This window comes from Cnephaeus nilssonii (assembly GCF_951640355.1).
Source record: "Cnephaeus nilssonii genome assembly, chromosome: 24".
NCBI classification, from domain to species: domain Eukaryota; kingdom Metazoa; phylum Chordata; class Mammalia; order Chiroptera; family Vespertilionidae; genus Cnephaeus; species Cnephaeus nilssonii.
Window position 1 is genome coordinate 13,336,383 of NC_137095.1, and position 23,259 is coordinate 13,359,641.

At 50.1% G+C, this 23,259-nt stretch overlaps 1 protein-coding gene across 7 annotated transcripts in view; it reads right to left on the reverse strand.

Moving 5' to 3' along the window:
* The window catches only part of NTRK3 (neurotrophic receptor tyrosine kinase 3), a gene marked incomplete at both ends in the record, with an annotated part of 228,155 nt that overhangs the window by 65,851 nt on the left and 139,045 nt on the right, over window positions 1-23,259 (reverse strand). For 2 of the 7 annotated variants that reach the window (XM_079764238.1, XM_079764237.1), the window contains 2 exons: window positions 2,071-4,041; window positions 5,427-5,561. The exons of 4 other annotated variants lie outside the window; for them this stretch is intronic. In XM_079764238.1, coding sequence (XP_079620364.1) covers window positions 3,923-4,041; window positions 5,427-5,561 — 254 coding nt within the window. Of the gene's footprint in view, window positions 1-2,070; window positions 4,042-5,426; window positions 5,562-23,259 lie in introns of those variants that run through there. One more of the 7 variants, XM_079764239.1, reaches the window with a different exon arrangement.

Here is a 23,259-nt window from a genome sequence, read left to right on the forward strand (position 1 = left end):
GGGGGGAAAAGGGAGGACTGCTCAGTGTCTGCCTCTCAGAAGAGCCAAGCAAGCTCCCTTCTCGTCTCCTCCACATGCCCCTCTCTCCACCCTCAGCCAGATCAAAGCCAGGTGCATGTACGTCAGAGAGGCCTTGAGCAGCTCCCGTTTGCAGAGTCCTGGGAAAACACCACGACCCTGAGGCACCCAGGGCTGCCTCCGGGACCGTGTAGGAAGCTCGTGCATCTCCTGCTTTCCAGGCTCAAGTTTCCTCAAAGCCCGCAGCCAGCCGGGATGTCTCTACGGCTCTGGCTGTTCTCTGGGGAGCTGGCGACTCGGCCTTTGCTCTCTACCTCCAATGGTCCCAAAGCCTTTCCAAATGCACAGACCTGGTCATGCCGTGGGCTGGAGGCCTTTGACACAGACTCTGGGCCATCAGCATCCTCTGTGCCCTGTAGGATCCGTGCTTCTCAGAGGTCCTCGCGGGAGCCAGCACGCCCCAGTCCAAGGCCAGCCCACAGCTTCCTCATCCTCCCAGTTCTCTTCACCCCCCACCCAGAGCACACAGCACCTGAGCACGGCATTCATTCCCACCCACCTGAAAGTGTGGGGGTGAGGAGGACTCACCCTCTCACGTACACACCCAGGCAGCTCATGACAGGAGGCACAAGTGTCCTGATGGAAAGGGACAGGATGCGGAGAGGTGTGAGACCTTGTCTCCCCGAGCAAGAGCTGGAATCCCAATGGGAAAGGGGGGTCACTTCAGGAAAGCTTTACCCACTGAGGAGGAGGAATTGAGATTGAAATCCTACCCAGATGGGCCTCAGAATCCTGCTGGCATCTCTGAAGCACCCCAAAAGCAGACAAGGAACCTTATCTCTTGTCAGTACGTCTCCTTCAACTCACTTTTGGGGTCAAATAGGATTGGAGGCGGCGGCTTCTTTAGCTCTGGGAATACATTGTCAGATCTAGACTATTTTCCTGGGAGGTGGGAAGTGCAGGGGTGGGAACAAGACTTCCAAAGGCGAATGCTGAGTCAGAGCCAGCCCAGGGAACTGGGGGCTTCACCCACGTCACCAGCGGCAGCGTGGGAAGTGGTGGGCAGCAAGAGCTGGGAGGGTGGCTCCCCATCACTTTATCCTCTTCGCTGCCCTGTCACCCCTGCTACTGCCACCCTGGGGAGTTTTCCCTCTGTCCCTTCCGGGGAGCCTAAAAGGAAGGTATTATAGGTTACAGAAGGCATTTCCACCTTTCCGGCTGTGACGGAGCCCAGGACCAAGAGCACAGAAGTGCCCAGCTAGCCTGCTGTTCTCAGTAGGACCCCAGGACTCACTTACCTCCCTCTCTGGCAGCCCACACGAGACCTGCCATAAGCATTTAGCCCACGAGAGAGGGGGGGGAGGAAGAGAGAGAGAGTGTGTGTATGTGCACGTGCTTGCATGCATGGGGTATCTCTATAAATGATCCACAGGTTGGCCCATCTTCCTCTGGGTAAGGTCACCCCCAGGCCCATGGGAGGAGATAAAACCACTCCCATCCCACTGGTTTGCTGGTGCATTAAAGATAAAGGAACCGTCAACCCCACTCCCAGGCCCCCCCGACATCCACTCTGAAGAAAGGGTCTCCATAGGTCTTGGCGCTCGGACAACACAAGTGTCCCCCAGCCACCAAGAAGTCAAGAGTCTCAGTCACTTGAGTCGTGTCTGGGGGAGTCAGGAGGAATCTGGCTTCTGCCTCTTGTGCTGTGTGACCCCGGGTGAACCACTCGACCTCTCTGTGCCTGTAATTCCTTCTGAGTAAGATGAGGAAACACTTCACAGGATGGACTTGACCTATCTGAAGGAGCCTCAATAACAGCCACCAAAGGAACAGACTATAGACACCTTTGGAAACAGGACTTGGGCTAAGAAACTTCTTTAAAAGATTAACAGTCAAATGGGGGGGATGGTAGCTTAGAACTTCTATATCTTCCATATTCTTTGCAAAATTGCCAAATAAGAGGTCTGATCCAGCCATTTCATTAGAAAATAAAGTGTTTATTAAGAAACTATACACTGAACACTCCTATAAGTCTCTGTGGAAACACAACGGCCCATTGTGATAGCACAAGGTGAGGAAAATGGCAGAATAAAAGATGCTGGGATGGATGGAGCCTGGGAGGCTGGAAATGAGGTAATGATTACAATAATTAAAAAACATCACCCTCAAGCTTGCTCCTTAAAGCCACACTCAGGAGGAGGCCTGGCCCACGGGGCTGGCAGGACACAGTGGGTACAGCCTGACATGAAGCAGGGTGGTGGGGAGCTGGGAGGGGCCGGACAAGCACACACCTCGTGGCCCTGGAGAGACCCCGAATCCCCAGGTGATACTTGGGACTCGGGTGCCTGGGAGACCACCGCAGATACTGGGCAAGAACTTGGAAAACGTGGAGTCTGTAAACCCCATGGGAGCATCTGCAGAATCAGGCTGGGCATCTGGTATGAAGAGCCTCCATGCACAGGACCCAGGACATCAATCCTAAGTGGGAATCCTCACCCCCAGGCAAGTCTGCCAAAGGCAGAGAATCTGTGACCTAGTGCTGTGCATCGCCACCCAAACTCAGTGGGTTCAATCCACCACCATTTGGCCCTAGGACCGCCCTGGGGGAGGCACCCTGCTCCAGGCTCTCCACCATCCAGGGGCAGCCTGGGCTGACTTCCCACAATAAAGGTACCGTGGGCGGGACTGGATGCGGAGAGGTGTGATTTGGGTCCACCCCAAAGTCCTCTCACCAATGTGGCAGCAAATCTGGGAGAGGTTTAGACCCTACAACTGTGCCTTTTTTTTTTTTTTTTTAATCAAAGCAGGGACCTCCCTTCCCTCTCCCCAGTGGGTCAAGTTGAAAATGGGGATGCCACCTCCCGCGCTGGGAGAGGGCAGCGTGGAGTGAGGCCTGAGTCAGAGCCAGCAAGGTGCGCGCACAGCGTGACCAGGGAGCAGGGTGACACTTCCACCGGCGCCATGGGAGGGGCTGGGGGGCCCGTTTTTACTTCTCTTCCCCTTCAGCTCCTCGTGGCCTTGACATGGTGATTCCATTGGATTCCACAAGTGCTCAGAGTCAAGAACAAGTGTAACCGGGGAGAGACAGAATCCTGGGATCATGGACTACCAGAGAGGGCCTTGGTCCCTGGTCGGCCAGTTCACAGGCAGGACCTCCTACAGCCCCAGGTGTCGCACTGCAGACCTAGGGGCCAAGGAGGAGCCCCGGGGGGTCCTCCTCTCCGAGGAGTTTCTAATGCCACGCGCACTGTGAGCCGCTCCAGAGAGAAGAGGAAGCAGGGGAACTGTGTCCAAAAATACATAGGTCTGGTTTTCTCCACCAAAAATAAAAGTACAGAGAACAACTGGGTTTCCACTCTTTCCTCTGAGACCTAATCTGGTGCCAATACTCGGGCCTGGCTCCCCCTCCTCGCACCACCGGCTCCACCTCTGCTTAGATGCTCTTCCCCACTGGAGGCTGCGGGCGACGAGGTGGCTCAGAGGTGAGCCAGGGAGACCCCAGGCTTCCAGGCAGGGCAAGTGAGGCCGGAGCGAAGCTGGACTTCAGCAGGCTTTCTTGTGGTGGCTGGGTCGTTTTTGCAAAGCAAGAGAATGGCTAGCGTGTTTAAAGGATGGTTCCTGGTGCACAGGTTTGGAATTCTCTTTATTGGCTCTAAAGATGGTGGCGGGAGCTGCCTCGGAGGCCAAAGAGGAACACAGTGATGGCTGGAGGGAGAGGGTGACCCTGCCAGTGTGGATGGGGAACACCCGTCTCGGTGGTGGTCAAGGGTGTGGGCACCCGTGGCTCATGCAGTTTCTACTTAGCATCCCCGGATCCAAAGAGAACAAGGCCTAGAGCTTCCAACCTCTCAGAAGGGCCAGCCTACCCAGGTGGCATCAGAACAGGGAGGCTTTAAAGGAGTTTTTAAAAGCCATGACGTCCTTTGCTGAAATAAACATTGACATCCTCAACATAGATGCCATGGTTAAGAGGCTTGGAATGTCCAGGAAGGCTTATTGGATTCAACATAATTTCTCTGAAACCTATAAAAAACAAAAACAAAAACAAAACAGAAAAACAGAAAAAGGCAAAATAAAGTAAAAAACCAAAACCCCCAAAGAAGATCAAAACTAGGAGGGCAAACAGAGAGGGAGCTTGAAAGGGGGAAGAACGGGAGATACGGGCACAGATATACTGGGAATAGCAACGTGAACTGCCAGCAAAAGGGAAGGAGAGGAGGAGGAAATTAACTTAAAACCAAGCATGGTCAGAGAAATCGGAAACACTCCATTTTGCTGCAGCCTCCACTGAACCCAGGAAGGGAAGTGAGCAAAATATTCGGGGCTTGGCCTCGGCTTGTCAGTGGAAGAGTGGGAGCGGCCTCGTCTCAGTGGGAGGGACCCCTGATGATGCCCTGATGGGAGGACGCTTTCTCAGAACTGACATTCTGAAGGGACACTGGAGGGCCATTTCTAACCCGAGCTGGAGTGACGCAGACCACCTGTGACCACACTGAGGGGGGGGGGGGGGCGGGGGGGAAGGAGGGCACTCTGCACTTCCAAGCCTGCCGCTCTTTCTCATGGACGTTTCCTCTCATTTCACCAGGAAGGGGTAGGAAATGACAGCTGACCTCTCCGCCGTCTCACAATCTCCAATCTGATAGGGGATGGACTGTCCTGAGTAGCCCTGGGGCCAGTGGGCCATGGGCAGCCTCAAGCCAGGAGGGCTTCCTGGCAGCTCAGCTCCGTTCTGGCCACAGTGCCATGGATGAATGGGGGTGTCCGGAGAGGCGGGTGTTCCTGATTGCATCTCCAAAAGGAGGTTTTTCTGTTAACATCAGGTCAAGACAATGTTGGTAAAATAATGTCTATAAAAAGTGTGTTGTTTGCCTGTGCGTCACGGGCAGCTGGAGGTGGGGAATATGATGGAGAGAGACTGAATAGGTTGCATTGAGACTTCTCCCTCCTCATCTAAACAGAGTGGAGTCATCTTGGATGTGGGGAGCCCCCCTCTGCAGGAAGCAGGCCCAGATTTGTGAAGATAGAAGGAACCTCCCTTGTATGACATCATGTTTAGAGAGAGAGTCCGTTTCAAGATGTGACGTTTCCGTGATGGCTGCACTCTGCTGACGGGCCAAGGGCTTTTTCGGGTCTTGGCAGCCTGCCCCGAGGGCTGGGACACCTCTGTTCCTCTCCAGGCCCTGGGCCTCTCTTGCCTCTCACACAGCCCTCACCTCGGCCTCTGAAGCGTCCTCCCCTGGAAGACTCTTCCAACCTAAGGGATGTTAGTGCCAACCCCACACGGGCACCTCGTCCTTTCCCGTCCTCTGGGATAAATGGAGACTCAATGAGGTCTTAAGATCATAAGAATCAACATTGGCCGGGGGAGGGGTCTGTTCTGCATTCAAAAGCCAAAGGAGGTAACTCACCATGTGACCTTGGGTAAGACACTTCCCCACTCTGGACCTCAGGTTCCTCATATATATAGTGAGTTGATGGGACTAGATGATCTCTATTGTCCTTCAAGTTTAATATCCCATGATTGTCTATGTTTGAAAAGACCCCTGGCAGAAGAGGCAGACAGTTAATGGTCAGTTTTGAGCCCCGAGTGCAAAAACACAGGGAAGTACCGTTCTTAAGTGCACAGTGCCAGGCAGAAATCCAGGTGCTGCCAGCCCTGCACTCACGCCGCTTCACCTGCAGGGCGCCTGGTTTATTTTAGGCATAAAGTCTAGATAGTGCCCTCTGAGTATGGCACGGTGGCATTAAAGAACTGCACAAGGGAGTCAGGAGGAAAGACCCGCCATCACCTGGCCTCTGTCAGACCCTTTCCCTAACGTGCTTGTCCCTCTCCCCTCTGTGGGCCAGGGCACCCTGGACTCGTGCCCATCACTGCTATCTGGGTGGTTCCCAGGGCTGGAAGGAGGATTCCTAGGACCTGGGAGATAACCCTGCAGGTCCCAAGACCCTCTTCCTGGCACCTTCTCTCCCATAGAAGAAATTCAGCTCATCTCCAAGAGGAAAACAAACAAGTACAAGGGTGAGAGAGGGAAGACGAGAGGGGGTGTTCGGCCCCTTAAAATCTTTCTTGCCTTAGTTAGGACATAAAGGTCGGAAAAACAAAAGCGGTTGGTTCGCTGGGGACCCACAGACTACAACGCCCATGAACAGCAGCATGGTAGCTTGAGAGAGAAGTCTCCTTTGGAGGCCACGCAGCATCCCTGGCCCTGGAAGGCTCCGGGGCAGGCCCATTCACGGCAGGGCCAAGCCTGTCAGCCTCTGCCAAGGTCCCTGAAGCTGCCTCCGTGCTCACAGGCCTTTTCCCATATGAGCCGGGATCTGAAGTTTGTTTTCTCTGGAACTCTTTCCCAGGTGGAGTCTTTCCAAGATTCTAAGGCTGGAGTCTGATAGCATAAGAGGCAGTGCTCCAACATCCTCCATTCCTCCCCTCCTCCCCAGAACAGCCCTGGAGCAGAAAGGAAAAGTCATCTGCTGGGGGGAGGGCAGGAAAGACCAGGACCACCAGGGACATGACCGGGAAAGGGACAGAGGGGGGCGGGAAGGCCAAGAGGAACAAATACTTCTCTGAAGAAGACCTCGCCCACCCTGGCTCAGGGTCCCACGTCTAACCTTTTCTTCCATCTGTCGACAGCGTTCCCCAAAGTCACCCAGCGCAAAGCTACTTGCAAGCCTTCTGTAGCTCAGAACAAAGCCTGGCCCCAGGGACTGTCTAGGTACATGTTTCCTGAGAAGCGAGCCAGAGACTCTGGGATCATTTTGGAAACGGGAAGGGGGGCTGTGAAGACAGGCCAGGGGAGAAGGGGCGCTGCGTGCCCCTAAGGGATGGATGAGAGGTTTGGGAGCCAATTCCACTGAACCAAGAGCAGGTTAAGTCTTCAAGGGCAAGTCCTTTAAAATTCATGGCAGCAAAAGACGGACCAGCTCCTATGGCTGTGCAAGACAGAGGAGGCCTAGACCTCCAGACCTCTGCTTTCCCGATCATCTCCCCTCCCGCTGTCACCCGGCCCCTCCCACACTCCGGACTTGGAGTCCAGGGCCCCAGCTTCCAGCACCCGCCAGTGAAGAGATGGTCCCGAATCTTCTGCCTACAAGTTCCTCATCCCACTCAGGAGTTGCTAGGCCTCTTTTCTGTCCTGGCTTCCTCCTTTTATTGTCTGACATGATAACTTTATTACCTAACTCCATAAAGTGGTTTGGGTTATGGCCTTGATAAAAGGCCCAATACCAAATGGAGCTCACTATTGGATTATTTTCCAACATTTCCTCCTCAAATGTATTTGTCTGTCATCCCAAAGTCCTATTTGCCGTAATGCTTAGAACTTACACGGCACGGGCTGTGAGAAGCGTGCTTTGTGCCCGAGAGTGGGTAGAAGTACACAGGAGCCCTGGCACTGGGTGGCTTAGCAATTGGGAAGAGAAGGCACAGAGCAATTCAGATCCTTGTTCAGACAGACAGTGAGAGCAGGAGAGGGTAGCAGGTCAGATGCTGGATGTGGGGAGCCTGCTCTGCACCCCACCCCAGTCTGGAACATTATGGCCTCAGCATTCCCAACTTTCCTCAAGGGGTAAGAAGAGGTGAAGTGTTTGAACCATGCTTTCTGCAGATATGGGCTAAAGAAGGGAGCTCCAAGCAATGCCCAGATATGACAATCCTCCCATCAGACACAGCACTGATCACCCTGGAATCCAAAGATCACTGCCTATAGTTAATACAATTTCCCTTGATATCTTTAAAAGTTGATATTATTAACTCCATTTTATGTGTGGGAAAACTGAGGATCTATAATATTTTTTAAAAACACCCCGGTTATGGTCCCTAGTTTGTGGGTGAGAAAACCAAGGGGCCGGGAGGATCCAGGACTCACGCCTGGCTGCCCTGTGAATGAGCTGCAGGCAGTTTGAAGGCAGGCTCTCTCATTCCCGCCCCAGGGCACTTCTGGGAGTTGTGCTCGGCTACACGGACACCCAACAGGAAGCACATCCCACGGCTCTTCCTACTTCCCTCCCGATGGACCGGGATTTCATGACTAGAAAACCTGTTTTTCAGAGCCATGTGACATGACTCGCACATGTGTGTCTGTGTGTGAATCTGTATAACAATGTGTCACATTATTTTGAGGTTCTACTCTAGTATCTTGGCATTTGCAAAGCGTTTCTTCTTCTAAAAACTTTAAGAATTACATCCGCCTCAAAACAACTCTGTGAGGCAGGAAAAGAAAAAGCATTGTTATCTTAACGTCAATGCCTCCTACCCCCAGCCTGGACCCAGGCTCTCCCGGAACCAGTCCTCACGTCCATCTGCTACCCCAGGGCGCCCAGCAAAAACAAGACTCTTACGAATCAAAATAGCCAGGCTCTAAAAAGCCAACAATGACAACTAGATGGCTGACAGGTGAATCTCAGCCTATCACCACAGCGGAGGTATACTACAAACATACAAAATCAGACTCCCCAAGCGAAGGGAAGAGTGAGGGGGCCCAGGAAGCTCAGCAAGCAAGTCCAAACCAGGCACTCAATGCGTCCCAAACACTCAAGCAGCATTTTGCAAAACCCTCCAAGGCAGAGGGAGGACGTTAAATCTATCCAAGGCAGCAGGCCAGCACATAAATCCTAGTTCTACGCCATCTCACAGAGCAAAGTACACCTAGGGTTGAGAAGAGGACAAGGAAGATAAAAATTATTGAATTGTTTGACTAATTTTTTACTGAGGCAACCGGATGTTACCCACTCCCTTGTTTTTTGAAGCTGGCAGATGAGGAGGACAAACAGAATGTTCTGGATCTAACTTTGACAACTAGATGGAGATCAACTCGGAGGTCTAGATATGGCTACCTCCGAGCTGTGAGCTGTGAAGCGCTGCTATGAACTTTATATCTGTTGACTAAACTGTTCACATTGCTTTGCAGAGAGCCAAGACCCCAAAGGTAAGCTATATGTTCCCCAGAGAAAAACCTTAGCTGGCCCGTCCTGAGGGTCTGTTATATACCAGCACTGTTGTGAGCACCTGCCAGGTTTTATTTCCTTTACTTATTTTTCTTTTTTAAAAATCTTTATTATTGAGAGTACTACAGATCAGAAAAACCGAGGCACAGAGAGGTTAAGTAACCTTCCCAATGTTCCACAGCAACTGGAGGCAAAGCTGAGATTTGGAGCCAAGTGAGATGCCTCTAGCAGCCACACACCTAATGTCCACCGACCCCTCCGGAAGCAAGATGACCATGTAACCAATTTCAACCAGGGACCCACACACGGCGTAAGCCAATGTGACATATGGAAGAATGAACACGTTCTCTATAAGGAAAAGACAAACCTGATGAAAACCTCAAGGGAGTAAATAGTCACAGGGTGTGGGGAGCCAACTGCAGTGATATATTCGGATTTCTTTTCCTTTCTTTCCTTTTACACCAAGATTCCACCCAATGACTATTTTTAAAATGGAAGTCTCCATGGCAATTGAGAAGATGGGAAACTGGTCACAGAGCCCCTCGGAAATGCTTGCCCAGTCAAGAGCAGAATCTCTTGCTTAAGGGCCACATATTCCTCAGGAAAGCCAAGCAGGACAATGAGCATCTTTCTTAGCTTACCTGGCTTTCCTGAGGTGTGTCTGCTGTGCCCCTGACTTGACTCCAGGCTCTACCTAATCAGTCATATCCCTCGGAATCTGTGCCATCCTCCACTGGTCTGATGCCCTATACTTCCTCATCATAAGCTCCTTCACGCTTACCTGCTACCTCCATCCTGAAGGTACCTCCAGGCACCCTTGATCTCCCAGAGGGACTACCCCAGAGTATCTGATTTTTAGATGATTCTAAGGTCTTCCAAGTAATATAATGCTAAAACAAAAGGCAGAGAGTACACACAGGAGGATCCCAAGAGACTTTTTGCATGTGCCACAGACAACAGGAAAAGGGTGGCCCAGAAAATAGGCAGATAAACTTTCATGTGAGCAAGAAAGGGGGAGTGCTTTTCTGCAATGGAAAATCCGAACAATGCAGCCCAGAAAAGAGACTTAGAAAAGACTGAAAAGTATTCCTTGACAATATGGTCTCAATATGTGCTCCCGTGGCCAAAAATGCCAACACACTGCCAAGCATTATCAAAACAGCTAATGGAAAAACAACATACTGCCTTAATCTTGTGCAAATTCAAGTCACATTTGCATCAAGAAGAGTGCATACACTACTGCCTTCCACCCAGAAGGCAGGAGGGTGAGTGATCCTATGAACTAGGGGGTAGGGTTCAATTCCAGGTCAGGGCACATGCCGGGTTTACAGGGTCGATCCCCAGTAGGGGGTATGCAGGAGGCAGTCAATCAATGATTCTCCCTCATCATTGATGTTTCTATCTCTCTCTCCCCTCTCCCTTCCTCTCTGAAATCAATAAAAATATATATTTTTAAAAAGATATGAAAAATCTAGGGAAGGCTAAAGGGAGAGTAAACATTTAGAAATAGCAGATGTAGAGAGAGTGTGAGAGGCCAAACTTAAAAAGTTCTGTGGGACTCAGCGTTGACATGCAGGGTGACTATGAATAATGTCCAAGTTGTGGATATTGAACTAGGGGCAGGATTGATTCAAGTGAATGATGATCTTGCCAGCGTTCAACTCCTCTTGCTCTGTGCCAGCAGCAGGAATGGATAGCATTTATCCTGGCATCAGGGTATCCCATATGCCGTATCACTGAATCCTCCCAATGCCTAGCACAACAGCATTTATTATTGTCATCTTACAGATGAGAAAAACGAGGCCCGGGAGCTTAAGTAATTTTTATGAATATATGGCAGTATAGCTGGGATTTAAATCTACATTTGTGCAACTCTGCATCCTCTGCCCAGTGAGCAAAGAACTCTGGGTATTGACCCAGGGTTCCTTGCTCACTGGGGTCCATCCCCATCAGGCACACCCACACTGGTTTTCCTCACTGATACTCTCTGGTGCCACCAGAAAGGCCTAAGGACAGGCTGCCATGTTTCCCTGAGGAGGAATCAGGCACCTATGGGCTTGGCCTCCAGGTCAGTCAAGATGTCTGGTGGCCCCAGAGAGGCACAGAAGGAATAATGTTACCACCTAGGATGCTGTGCTAAGACAAAAAAGTCTTGTGGGGACAGGCTTCCCCTGCCAATCACTCCAAAGAGCCATCAGTGACTCTCTCAGTGGGTCTGGCAGTGGGCCTGTCTCTAAAGCAGAGATTTTCAACACTTTTCATCTCACCACACACATAAGCTCATTACTAACATTCTGTGTGTGGCACACCAAAAAATACATATTTTGCTGACCTGACAGAAAAATAGAAATAATTTTAATTCATTCAAATCGGATGACTTTTGTTGAGTTGGCTGTTGTCATTTTTTTTTCTTTGACAATCGAAGGGAAAAGAGGTCAGTGTGCCTGACTACGTAGTCAGGTATTGCATGTCTTAAACATTCTTGCAGCAGGCTGGTTGAAAATCGCTGCTCCAAAGCCTAGGATTTATCTGCCATACGGGTCTCCATGGATTCCTTCACAGAGTGGCCTGGATGGGCTCTCCCATTGCAGACTGTGGCTGGGAAAGCAGCCTTTCACGGTAAAACCTGTAGGCTCCAGGAACAGAAAGGCCACTGAGCCCGAGGTGCTAGGTAATACATCCCTCTGAAGGCCTCTTTGGTCTTCTCCAAATCCTGGAATACATCCCACAGCTAACATCCATAGAAAGATGCCCGTGGGGGATCTCTCCCTCTTACTGACATGAACTCAGGCCCTCACATCGCACACCACTACTACAAGTCTGCACCTCAAGCTCCATAACATCCCCTTTTCCTCCAACTAAGAATTTTACCCTTGAACATATTCATAACCTAGCAGAGACAGGGCCGACCAGAGCATAACAGGCTGTCTAGGAAGACCTCTCATCCCTGAATACGCTGATGTTAAGAGGCGGACAGGATGTATAGCACTTCCCAAACTGATTTACAGAGGAACCCTTTCTTCAAGAGCTCCTCAGCAGAGATCTGTAGGACATAAGTAATATACAGCATCTGTAACTATCAAAATAGCCCTGACTTTAAGAAAATAAAAATGCTCAGGAGCAAACCCAGAAGGCAGTAGGGTGAGTGATCGAACAAGAATATTTCAGTCAGCCAATAAAATACTTTCCCACACCTCTTATAATTATTCCAGCTTTTCTCTCCTTCTCTCCCATTCTCTCCATAAGCGTGAACCTCAAGAAAGGGGTGTAAATTACACAGGGATGAAACCTCTGCAGCCATCAATCTTAAACGTCTCAGGTGTCTCACTCGCAAAGTGCTTCTCAGATTAGCGACTGAGGCAGCATTTCTCGGGCACCTGGCGCAGTGCTATGCCTCCCAGGCGCCTGTGGGAGAGGACTGATAGCCATCGCCATGCACATCCACAGGTCACACGAAAGGGAGGGAGCGTTGGTGGCGAGTCCTGGCCTCAGCACAGAGGTGGCAGCTCCACAGACGCACAGCACATGTGGCTTCAATTGGACCGAGAAGCCCCATAGGATGGCCAGATTCTGGGACTCGAAGAAGCAGCGAGCATCTCCTTGGATGTGAAAAATGTACCAGGATATCAGTGGCTTTAACATTGAGACTGATGTCAAAACACGCGTGAGCCAGGCGCATGCACATATGTGGAAACATGCAGAGCCACACAACTGGACTTATGTGTACACACACAGATATAAGGAAACCAAAGTATTTTCCTATAATGGAAAGAAAGAGGTTCCTGGAAAAGTGTCCCCTGGAAAAATAAAAATAAAATTAAGCTGAGCCTATCCAGAAAAAAAGGGGGGGACAGAATCCTGAGACTAATGGAGAGGAAATATCCTTCCAGAACCTGAGGTTAGAAGACAGGTGGTTCTAAAAGAAGCTCCATGTGCAGGACGCTGGAGGGAAATTTCAGTGAAAAAGGAAGATAAGGCACCTGGGTCTAATTCTACCGATGCACTAAGTTACAGCGTACCCTGGGACAGGTGTCTTAGCCACTCAGAGGCCCAGTTTCCCCATCTGCAAGCAACAGGACTGCACAGAATCAGTACTTGCTAAGATTGCTTGTGCATCTGAACCAGTGAGAGGCTGGCCGGCCCACACGCAGACCATGAACCAGGCCTAAAAGCTCCCAAATGATTCCAATGCAGACGCCTGAGGACACAGACCTGGGGTCCAGGGAACTAGGTGACCTTTAAGTGCTTCCTGTTTTGAATTCTCTGACCAGCGAGTAAGTCTGCTCTCCTGTCTTCATCCCCATCCCCTGGCAGGTTCTTGGTGGCAGTGAAGTTATAGTGCTGGGGAAGCGGGGCTCTGCCCCCAGTGATTCAGCATATTAAACAGATGCACCACCCCCTCCGATCCATGTTCCATTATTCATACAGTCCTATCAGTTACTGAAATAGGATCTTGACCACTACCGGGAAATGGGATAAATAAGATCCACCTTCGTGAGCACTGCCTCCTTTTGCTGGACGATTCCTTTTCCATTAGCAGCAGCTCAGATGTCCCAGGCTTCACAGACCAGCCCCATCTTGGAGCAAAGGAAGACTGAAGGACAGGGAGGCCCACACTCAGCTAACGGAGGGCAGGCCTTTCCCTCGGTCCGCCCAGGGACAGCAGTTCGTCTACTGGGAAGAGAGGTGTCACTGTCTATTGCTTCTGAGGCTCTACGGCTGAAGCGGTCTGGGAGAAACCTCAGCCTCAGAGACATATTCAAGGAGTTTAATTCTCCATCTTTTTTAACAAATGTTTTTCTTATTCCTTTTTGATCCATAGTGTGTTGGGAGATATTTCTGTCCTCCAATATTAACTTCAAATGGTTTAAAATAAACACGCATGGCACACAGACCACTGAAACCTGGCCTCTGCCATTCAGCTTATACCCATCTCATCCAGAACTGCTGACTCTACACCTTGGCATATGCTGTTCCCTCTGCCTGGTCAGCCTCTCAGCTCCTGCTGCCTATAATTCCTACTCATTGTCTAGCATTCACCAACAGAAAAGCTAATCTCCAGCTTGCTTTAGAAAAATCAAAATAGAGATGAATTTAAGGAAGTTTATCTGGGACCTAATTAGAATGTGGGTCCACTGATAAGTCTCTGGAAGACTTATAAAATGCATACATTCCCATATTGAACAGGAATGAGTTAGATATATCTACATTCAGTACATTAAGGGGTACTCACTGTATTTGCATATTTTTGGAACCTTTGAAAATCATTACATTTTCACTAATCACCTCCTCAACCTGGCAAGAGGTGGAGTTTGGGGGTTGGGTCATAGTTATGGCTGACTCTGAGGAGACACACAGGCCCTAATGGCATGCACATACGCCAGGCACTGAACAACATCCGTGTAACATGACACTGGCTTCTGTGCAGGGAGACATTTCCCACCACACATCACTCTGTGGAGGGGAAAGTGTGATTTATAAATGATGTGACATCAAATCTGCAGGCCAAATACTCCAGGATGACCTAGTAGGGCAAAAGTGTTCTCATGACATTTGAAATTCCTTCTTTAGTGAAACAGAAGCTGACTGCAATTATATATATGTGTGTAATTATGTGTGTGTGTGTGTGTGTGTGTGTATATATATATATATATATGTATATATATATATATATTGGTATGTGTATATACCAACATGCTACACACATATGTGCAATCATATATATATATGTAGCATATTGGTATGTGTATATATATGCATATATATATATATATATATATTGCCAATAATAATATGAATATATAGTTCCAATAGCCTAATAGCTAATTTAGTGGTTGCTTCCTAAACCCAAGCAGCTATTTTAAGCCCCTTGCAGACCTCCCTTGGTTAATACACCAATGAGATAGGTCCGCGGATTATTCCCACTTTACAGCAAACACATGGAGACTTAAGTGGTGGCCCAGCAGCAAGTCTAAAGCTCAAACCAACATGTGTGTTGACCTCACGGACCATGGAGGGAAGGAGAAAGCACACATTGTTCTCCGTGAACTCCACATTCAGCTGCTGACTCGCACCCTGCCATCTCTACATCACCTTCAAACACACAAGACAAGGGGCCCTGGATGATCGGGAAAACCCAATGCATCCATTTGACAAGCCTGCTGAGACACGGCAAGTTCGATATAGGGGAGCGTTTTCACATAGCCTACAATACAAACCTTCACGCTCGAAGCCTTAGTATTTCCCAATAACATGCAAAGCCAGCATCGCTACTCCCAGCCCTGACCCCTCCCCACATCTGGTTTACACCCCATTTATTACTCTCACGACACCTTGACTCAAGCTTGGACACTCCATTTAGAGGGGCCAGGGACAGCATGCAAGTCACAGGAGACATGAGGATAGGGATGAGGACGGGGGTTCCTGGTTTATATTGTTCTTACTCAAAAAGTGTTTTAGCATGTTATACCAAAAAATGACCTATTTGTTTCCTTACTGGTGCTCCTAGCACTTAGTACAGTACCTAGAACTTACCAGATGCTCAATAAATGCTGACTGAATGACCAATGAATTTTTTAAAAATATTACCAACAACTGTCTCAACTTCTTCAAATATTTTAAACCAGGGGAAAAGCCAACCACAATGTCCAGCGCAGTGCTTCTCACCCCCTGGTGTGTATCAAACCACCCGGAGGGCTTGTAAAAACACAAATCATGCCCGGCCGGTGTGGCTCAGTGGTTGAGTGTCGACCTAGGAACCAGGAGGTCACGGTTCCATTCCTGGTCAAGGGCACATGCCCGGGTTGAGGGCTCCATCCCATAGCGGGTGTGCAGGAGCCGCCCGATCAGTGAGTCTCTCTCATCATTGATGTTTCCTAGCTCTCTCTCCCTCTCCCTTCCTCTATGAAAGCAATAAAAATATTCTTAAAAAAAAACCACACAAATCACTGAGCCTCACCCTCAGAGCTCCTGATTCAGTGTGTGTGTGTGTGGCAGGGGGGACGGGGGAGTGTCAAGAATCTGCATTTCTAACAAGATTCCAGGAGATGCTGATGCTGGTGTGTGGGGGACCACACCGAGAACCCCTGTCCTATGAGAACCATGGTCTGCAGTCCCTCCGTCACCTGTAGAGCGGCCGGACGTTTCACCATCACTAAGCACCACCTTCCCTTGGGTCAGGGTGTCACCAGGTAAGGGAAGGTGTGGAATGAAAACACGGCGTCTTGCCTACCACAGGCTCTGCACACAGTGGGCCCACAGCCAGGGTTTTCCGAGAAAGCGCCTGGCGATAGGACGCCGCACGCGTGGCGATGCAGCAGCCAGCTGTCCACAGGAACCGGGGACGGAGCAGCCCCCCGTGTGAATCCCGCAGAAGCGAGCAGTGGAAACCGGTCCCCTGGAGGTCGGACACATTAAGGAACATGAAAGCTGCCGGCCGCACGTGCGCCCCCCTTTCCGTGCCATCAGGAGCGCAGACACTTCAGGAAGACCTGCGGGGCGCAGGCGGCACCTCAGGTCCCCCAGGCCCCGCACAGGCCCCGCACAGGCCCCGCACAGGCCCGCCTCCCGCGCGGAGGGCAGCGTCCCGGAAGGTTCACTAAGATAACGAAGAATCACTTGAGAGAGACCCGGTGGCAGGTGAGGTTCTTACAACGTGTGGAGGCGCCAGAACAAACTACTTGATAAGGAGGCCTGCCTTCTGGGTTCAAGCGCACAATTCCCCAAAGACACTAAAACCAATTTCTGCAGCAATTACCGCACCTGACTCAGACAGCTCACTTCTGTCAGACATGCCTTATTAAATGGCCCAGACAAAATCCACCTCTTTGGGGGGAAATGAACAGAGCGTTTGCACTTACAGGCTCGGAGCCGTGAGAAACGCCAGGGGACGGAGCCAGGACCCAGTCCCACTCCCGCCCGCCAACGGCGCATGGCTTTCTGTCACCGAGTCATGTCCGGCCCTGCTTCCTCGCGTGGAGAACGAGGAGACCCGTCTCCATGGGTCTTCGGGCTCATTAACGATTAAAAAGGAGGCCAAGCTGGTGGGGCGCAGGAGGACGCTGAGCCCCCCTCCGAGAGCAGAACCAAGTCCCCGCGAGCACAGGGAGCCGTCACCCCGAGAGACAGCAGCGCGGAGTGAGGCTCCGACCACAAACGAGGGAAGAGACCACAGAGAACCCGGGCCCCGGGCGCCCGGAGCGGCGGGAACTGGGCCTGAGGAGGCGGCCGGCCCCTCCACCTCCATGGCGGCCGCCCTCTCCTGGGCCGCGGCCTACCTGCAGGGTCCCCTCGGCTGTCCCCGCCACACGGCCTGGAGCCTCGGGCCTGGAGCACAGGGAGCAGGCGGAACCACAGGCGTCACCACAGCCGCGGCCTCGCGGACGAGAGCCCTCCTGTCAGGCTCACGCCCAGGCGCCCAGAGCGCATGCTCAGCTCCTCTCAGGCGCGTGCCCAGGCGCCCAGAGCGCATGCTCGGCTCCTCTCAGGCGCGTGCCCAGGCACCCAGAGCGCATGCTCGGCTCCTCTCAGGCGCGTGCCCAGGCGCCCAGAGCGCATGCTCGGCTCCTCTCAGGCGCGTGCCCAGGCACCCAGAGCGCATGCTCGGCTCCTCTCAGGCGCGTGCCCAGGCGCCCAGAGCGCATGCTCAGCTCCTCTCAGGCGCGTGCCCAGGCGCCCAGGCACCCAGAGCGCATGCTCGGCTCCTCTCAGGTGCGTGCCCAGGCGCCCAGAGCGCATGCTCAGCTCCTCTCAGGCGCATGCCCAGGAGCCTAGAGCGTATGCTGGACTCCTTGGAGCTCCCACAACCACGGGAGGGAGGCCTCTGGGGACAGCAGCAATTCTCTGGGGTCCTCCCCCTCCACCTGCACAGGAAGCGGGGGGGGGGGGGGGGGGGGAGGGGGGAAGGGGGGGAAGGGGGGAGGGGAGGGGCAGAGCTCTATCCAGGTGCTCTAGCCTGCCTGCAAAGTCACTGCAGTGTGTTCCCAGACACTTCGCCAGAGCCCATTTCCGCTGGACCAACAGGGCATTCATTACTGCACACACCCAGCCTCCCCACCTTCTTGGAGCCGCTCCTGCTGGGTGGGCCAGTGCCGCAGGTGCCTTAGGCATCTATCTATTCAGTGCTACCTGCCTGTCAAAACGGCCCTGCACACACACCAAGGCGTCCATCGGAGAAGAGGATAGAACAATGTAAGTAACTAGGCACCCAACATAGGAGCACCTAAATATATAAAGTACTTATTGATGGACATAAAGGGAGAAATCCACAGCAATACAATAATAGTAGGGGATTTTGGTACTCCACTCACATCAAGGATAGATCATCCAGACAGAAAATTAATAAGGAAGTAATGGCAAAAAAAAAAAAAAAGGAAGGAAGGAAATAATCGCCTTAAATAGCACATTAGATAAGATTGACTTACTAGACATTTTTAGAACATTTTGCCCAAAAACTGCAGAATACACATTTTCTTCAAGTGCACATGGAACATTCTGCAGAACAGATCACATATTAAGCCTCAAAACAAGCCTCACTAAATTCAAGAAGATTAAAATCCATATCCAGCATCTTTTATGACCACAATGGCATGAAACTGGAAGAAATACAAATATGTGAAGACTAAACAACAAGCTACTAAACAACCAATGGATCAAAGAGGAAATCAAACAAGCAATCAACAACTATCTTGAAACAAATGAAAATGAAAATACAACTTATCAAAATGTATGGGATGTAGCTGAAGCTACCTAAAATAATATACAGGCTGAATGCAATCCCTATCAAAATACCAAAGGCATTTTTCTTAGAACTAGACTAATCCTAAAATTTATATGAAACCACAAAAGACCCCAAATAGCCAAAGAAATCTTGAAAAACAACAAAGTAGATGATATCATGTCCCCTGATATCAAAGCTACAATAATCAAAACAGCATGGTTCTGGCATAAAAACAGATACACAGACCAACAGAATAGAACAGAAATAAATCCCCATTTATATGGTCAATTAATTTACGACAAAGAAGGCAAGAATATGCAATGGGGTAGAGACGGTCTCTTTAATAACTGGTGTTGGCAAAACTGGACAGATAAATGCAAAAGAAATAGAACTGGACAACTACCTTACACCATATGCAAAGATAAACTCAAAATGGATTAAAGACTTAAAAATGTTAGACTTGAAACCATAAAATTCCTAAAAGAAAACATAGACAGTAAACTCTTTGACATCACTTAGCAATATCTTCTTGGGTATATCTCCTCAAGCAAGGAAACAAAATGAAAAATAAACAAGTGGAACTGCATCAAACTAAAAAGTTTTATACAGTGAAGGAAACCATTAACAAAATGAACAGACAACCTAGTGAATGGGAGAAGATATTCACAAATGATACATCCAATAAAAGGCCAATATCCAAAATATATAAAGAACTCATACAACTTAGCACAAAAAAAAAAAAGGGGCAAAGGACTTGAACATTTTCCCAAGAGGACATACAGAAGCCAACAGATACATGAAAAGATGCTCAGTATTACTAATCATTAGGAAAACACAAATCGAAACCACAATGAGATATCACTTCACACCTCCCAGAATGGCTATAGTCAACAAATAACAGGTTGGCGAGGATGTGGAGACAAAGGAACCCTCGTGCACTGTTGGTGGGATTGTAAATTGGTGTGGCCACTGTGAAAACAGAGATTCCTCAAAACATTAAAAATAGAGCTGCCACAGATCCAGCAATTCCACTTCTGGGTATTTACCCAAAGAAAGCAAATATACTGATTTGAAAAGATATACGCACCCCGATGTTCACTGCGGCATTACTGGTAATAGCCAAGATCTGGAAGCATCCTAGACGTCCATGAATAGATGAGTGGATAAAAAAGTAGCACATATATATAATGGAATACTATTCAGCAATAAAAAGAATGAAATCTTGCCATTTGTGACAATATGAATGGACCTAGAGGATATTACGCTAAGTGAAATAAATCAGACAAAGAAAGACAAATCCCGAATGACCTCCTGTGAAATCTAAAATAAATAAATAAATAAATAAATAAATTTTAAAATAAATGAATAAATAAAACAAAACAGAAACAGACCCATAGATATAGAGAACTTGATGGCTGCCGAATGGGAGGGGATGAGGGGATGAGAATAAAAAAATACAATAAAAAAATAGAAATAGTAAATTGCTGGTGAAATATTTTTAAAAAGTCAATGTCCTATAAGGAAGTTAAGTGAAAGAGAATTCAAGAGCAGGAGAGAAAAAACTTTGCTTGTAACCAAGTCCTATTGCTGGAATGATTTCCGGTCCAAGATTTGAAGGCGAAAATAAACGCGAGGATCATTCTGCAACTGGCTGGTATACAACCACGGCCGGCGAGGACTTGATCTCGCGCTGCCACGTCCCAACACGGCAAAAGCGCAGGCTCTCTCTGGGCTCCGCCAGCAATGCAGGGGACTCGCCTTGCACCCCTCCCTGCGGCGCAGGAGCAGTTTCTCACAGAAACACGGCCTCTGCTTCCTCCTCTTCCCGCCTCAGAGGCTTTCCTACTTCCTTTTCGGAAGCAAGAGGCGCGGCCTATCTTAGAAATGCACACGACAAATCAAGAGCTAAATGCATACGTGGAAGGGCAGGAGTTCCCGTCTCAAAGCCCAGGCAAGCTTCCATTTCCAGACGCCTCTGAAGACAATAGAAATAAATCAGAGGGAGTCAAAGCCTGCTGGCGGCAATCACTGACTCTCATTTTCTAGGTAGCGTCCCTTGAGCTGAAGGCTTACACAGGGACTGCTGGAGCTCACGCCTGTCTGGAACAGGGGTCTGTCTATGTCTGCCAGGAAATGTCCCTACGTTCAGAGAGAACCACCTACTTCGTTTTACCTTTTCTATTACAATCTCGATGGCGTCTTTGCTTTCCGAGTTATTACCTACTTCTGAGAAACTGGTAACAATGATGAGTGTGGTAAACAAAGACATTTAAGTGTAAGTTCTATGAAACAAATCAAAGTTATTATTTCAGTAACCTCAACCATGTAATACATCAACAGGCCCTGCTCCCTCTACCCCAGGGCCTCCTCGCCAGTCACCTGTGACCTCCATCCTTGCCCCCCCCCCCACGCCCCCTTCCTGCTTCCAGCTACTGCCGCTGTGGCCTGGAAGGCCCTTTCCTTCCATCTCTAGCTACCTAGCTCCTCTGCAGCTCTGTGGCTCAGACACCCCATCCTCTGCTCCCTTAGTTAGGACAAGCCATTGCTCTCCACACACCGGCCCTTCAGCTGCAGGGTCTCTGTGCCTATGCCTGGGTCCCTGGGGACCTGCGGGTGGACCCCTCAGGCGGGGCCACGCCACTCTGCTCCTTTCCCAGCTCCCAGCACTGACCCCGCAGCACAGCAGCTGCTCCGTAATGATGAGCTCTGTGCGGAATCTGTCTCTTGTCCTCGCTTTTCTGGGGCACTGTGTCTACTCTGGGGTGGCACTGTGAGGAGAATGGAGGCGTGCATTGTCCCTGACTGCCGGCTCTACAATGGCGCCGTGAGCATGTTGGCCACACATCTGTAGCCACTAAAAATAGCCGCATACTCTTCAATGAGATGGAATAATAAAGGTCTATGACTTATGAAGTGACAAATTCAGATGATAAAACCGTATAGAGAAGAGGATTTCATTTTTTGCGTAACATCTACATGCGTGTTGGCATATGCATATCTGCGTGTGTTATCTGTCAGTGTATGTATCTACGCGAAGAAAAAAAGACTGGAAGGCAGTGCACCCAAATGTCCACAGCAGTCCTCACGGGTGTGGTATGTGGGGTAATCCCTACTTTCTTCTTCAGACTTCTCTGGACTTTCCCCAAACAGCTACCATGAGCACGTATCACTGTGGAACCAGACACACGCAGTAGGCTTTTTATTCTTCTTGAGAGGCACAGAGAGGTGAACCAGACTTGCGCATCAAACATCAGAGAGAGACCACTAACACAAGATCGACTGCTGAACGCCTAAGGCCTACAGTGCCTGGGGAAGACACGTAGTTCTACTTAGGGACCAGGGTTTACATTTTCACCCTCACTGCTCCTAAGCATGCCATCCCCCCTTCCCGGGAGCTTTCCCCGGGACACAGGAGAGCTGGAGCTATTCCGGGTCCCTGGGCTCAGACCAGGAGGAAAGATGAGCTGACCTCCCCTTCAGAACTAGCCCCGCCCCTTCTCCACCCTGGCCCAGCAGGGCTTGCCCCTCCCAGGCCTCTGGGTCCATGCCTCTCCCGTTTACATTCCAGCGGTGTGAAATGACGGATACTTTTAATACGGGAGACCTGTCATTTATTTATTAGCTGGGGACAGGCGCTGCAGCCGAGAAGGATGCATTATAAATCAACTCCTTTCTCAGCCATTAAAAATTAATACGGTTCGTGATGTAGCACGTCAGTAATTTCTTTATTAGAGCCGAGGGTAATTTTTCCCCTTTCTTCTAGGTTTTGTTTTCACGTCCTCCCTTCCCTGGAATATTGTTTTTTCTAATAACTGGCTGGGCATAAATTACCCCCGGGAAGGGCAGGGGAAACACCCTCGCAGGCAGAGGTGCAGATGGAGGGAGGGAGCAGACGCTCTGGAAAGAAGACCACTGACCACTTTCCCTCAGAAATCCCGTCTTACCGAGCCCCCCATTCTGCCTCAGGGAGACTCATTTATAACACCCCTCAATTGTTTCACACCCACCCTGCACCCCAAAATGGAAGGCACTTCAGGTCCCCGATAGGCCAGAGGGAAAGGAATACATAAGGTGAATAGCTGCAGGTGTGCTGGGAGGTCTCTGTGTACGATCTGCCGGTGGCTGCTTCCCCACAGAGGGACCTGCCTTGGCTTTCTTATTGTCTCCAAGTGAACTTGACATTCAGCCAAAGGAACACGGGCATTAGAAGCCCAGCCCCAGACCAAAGCCCCTCCCACAGCTCCCTCTTCGGGCCTGGGATTCAAGGATGCGCAGCGGACCAGAGGACGCCTGGGTATGCCAACAGGCCGATAACCTAGGCCTCATGGAGATGTCTCTTTGGCTCTCCCCCGGAGTGGATGCTCCCAGAAAAGCAAAAACCAGCTTCTGCACTTCCTGACTCAGAGGATGTAAAGGAATAATCCAGGCTCTGCGTGTCCCTGTCCACGTTAGTAACATTGAGGGGTTCGCATGGTTGGGTCAATCAGGATGACCCTCCCAAGACCCCGGCCACGGGGTGTCTATGAAGGAGAAGGGGACCTTCCACACTTGCCCACACTCCCTTCTGGAAAGTTGTCCTG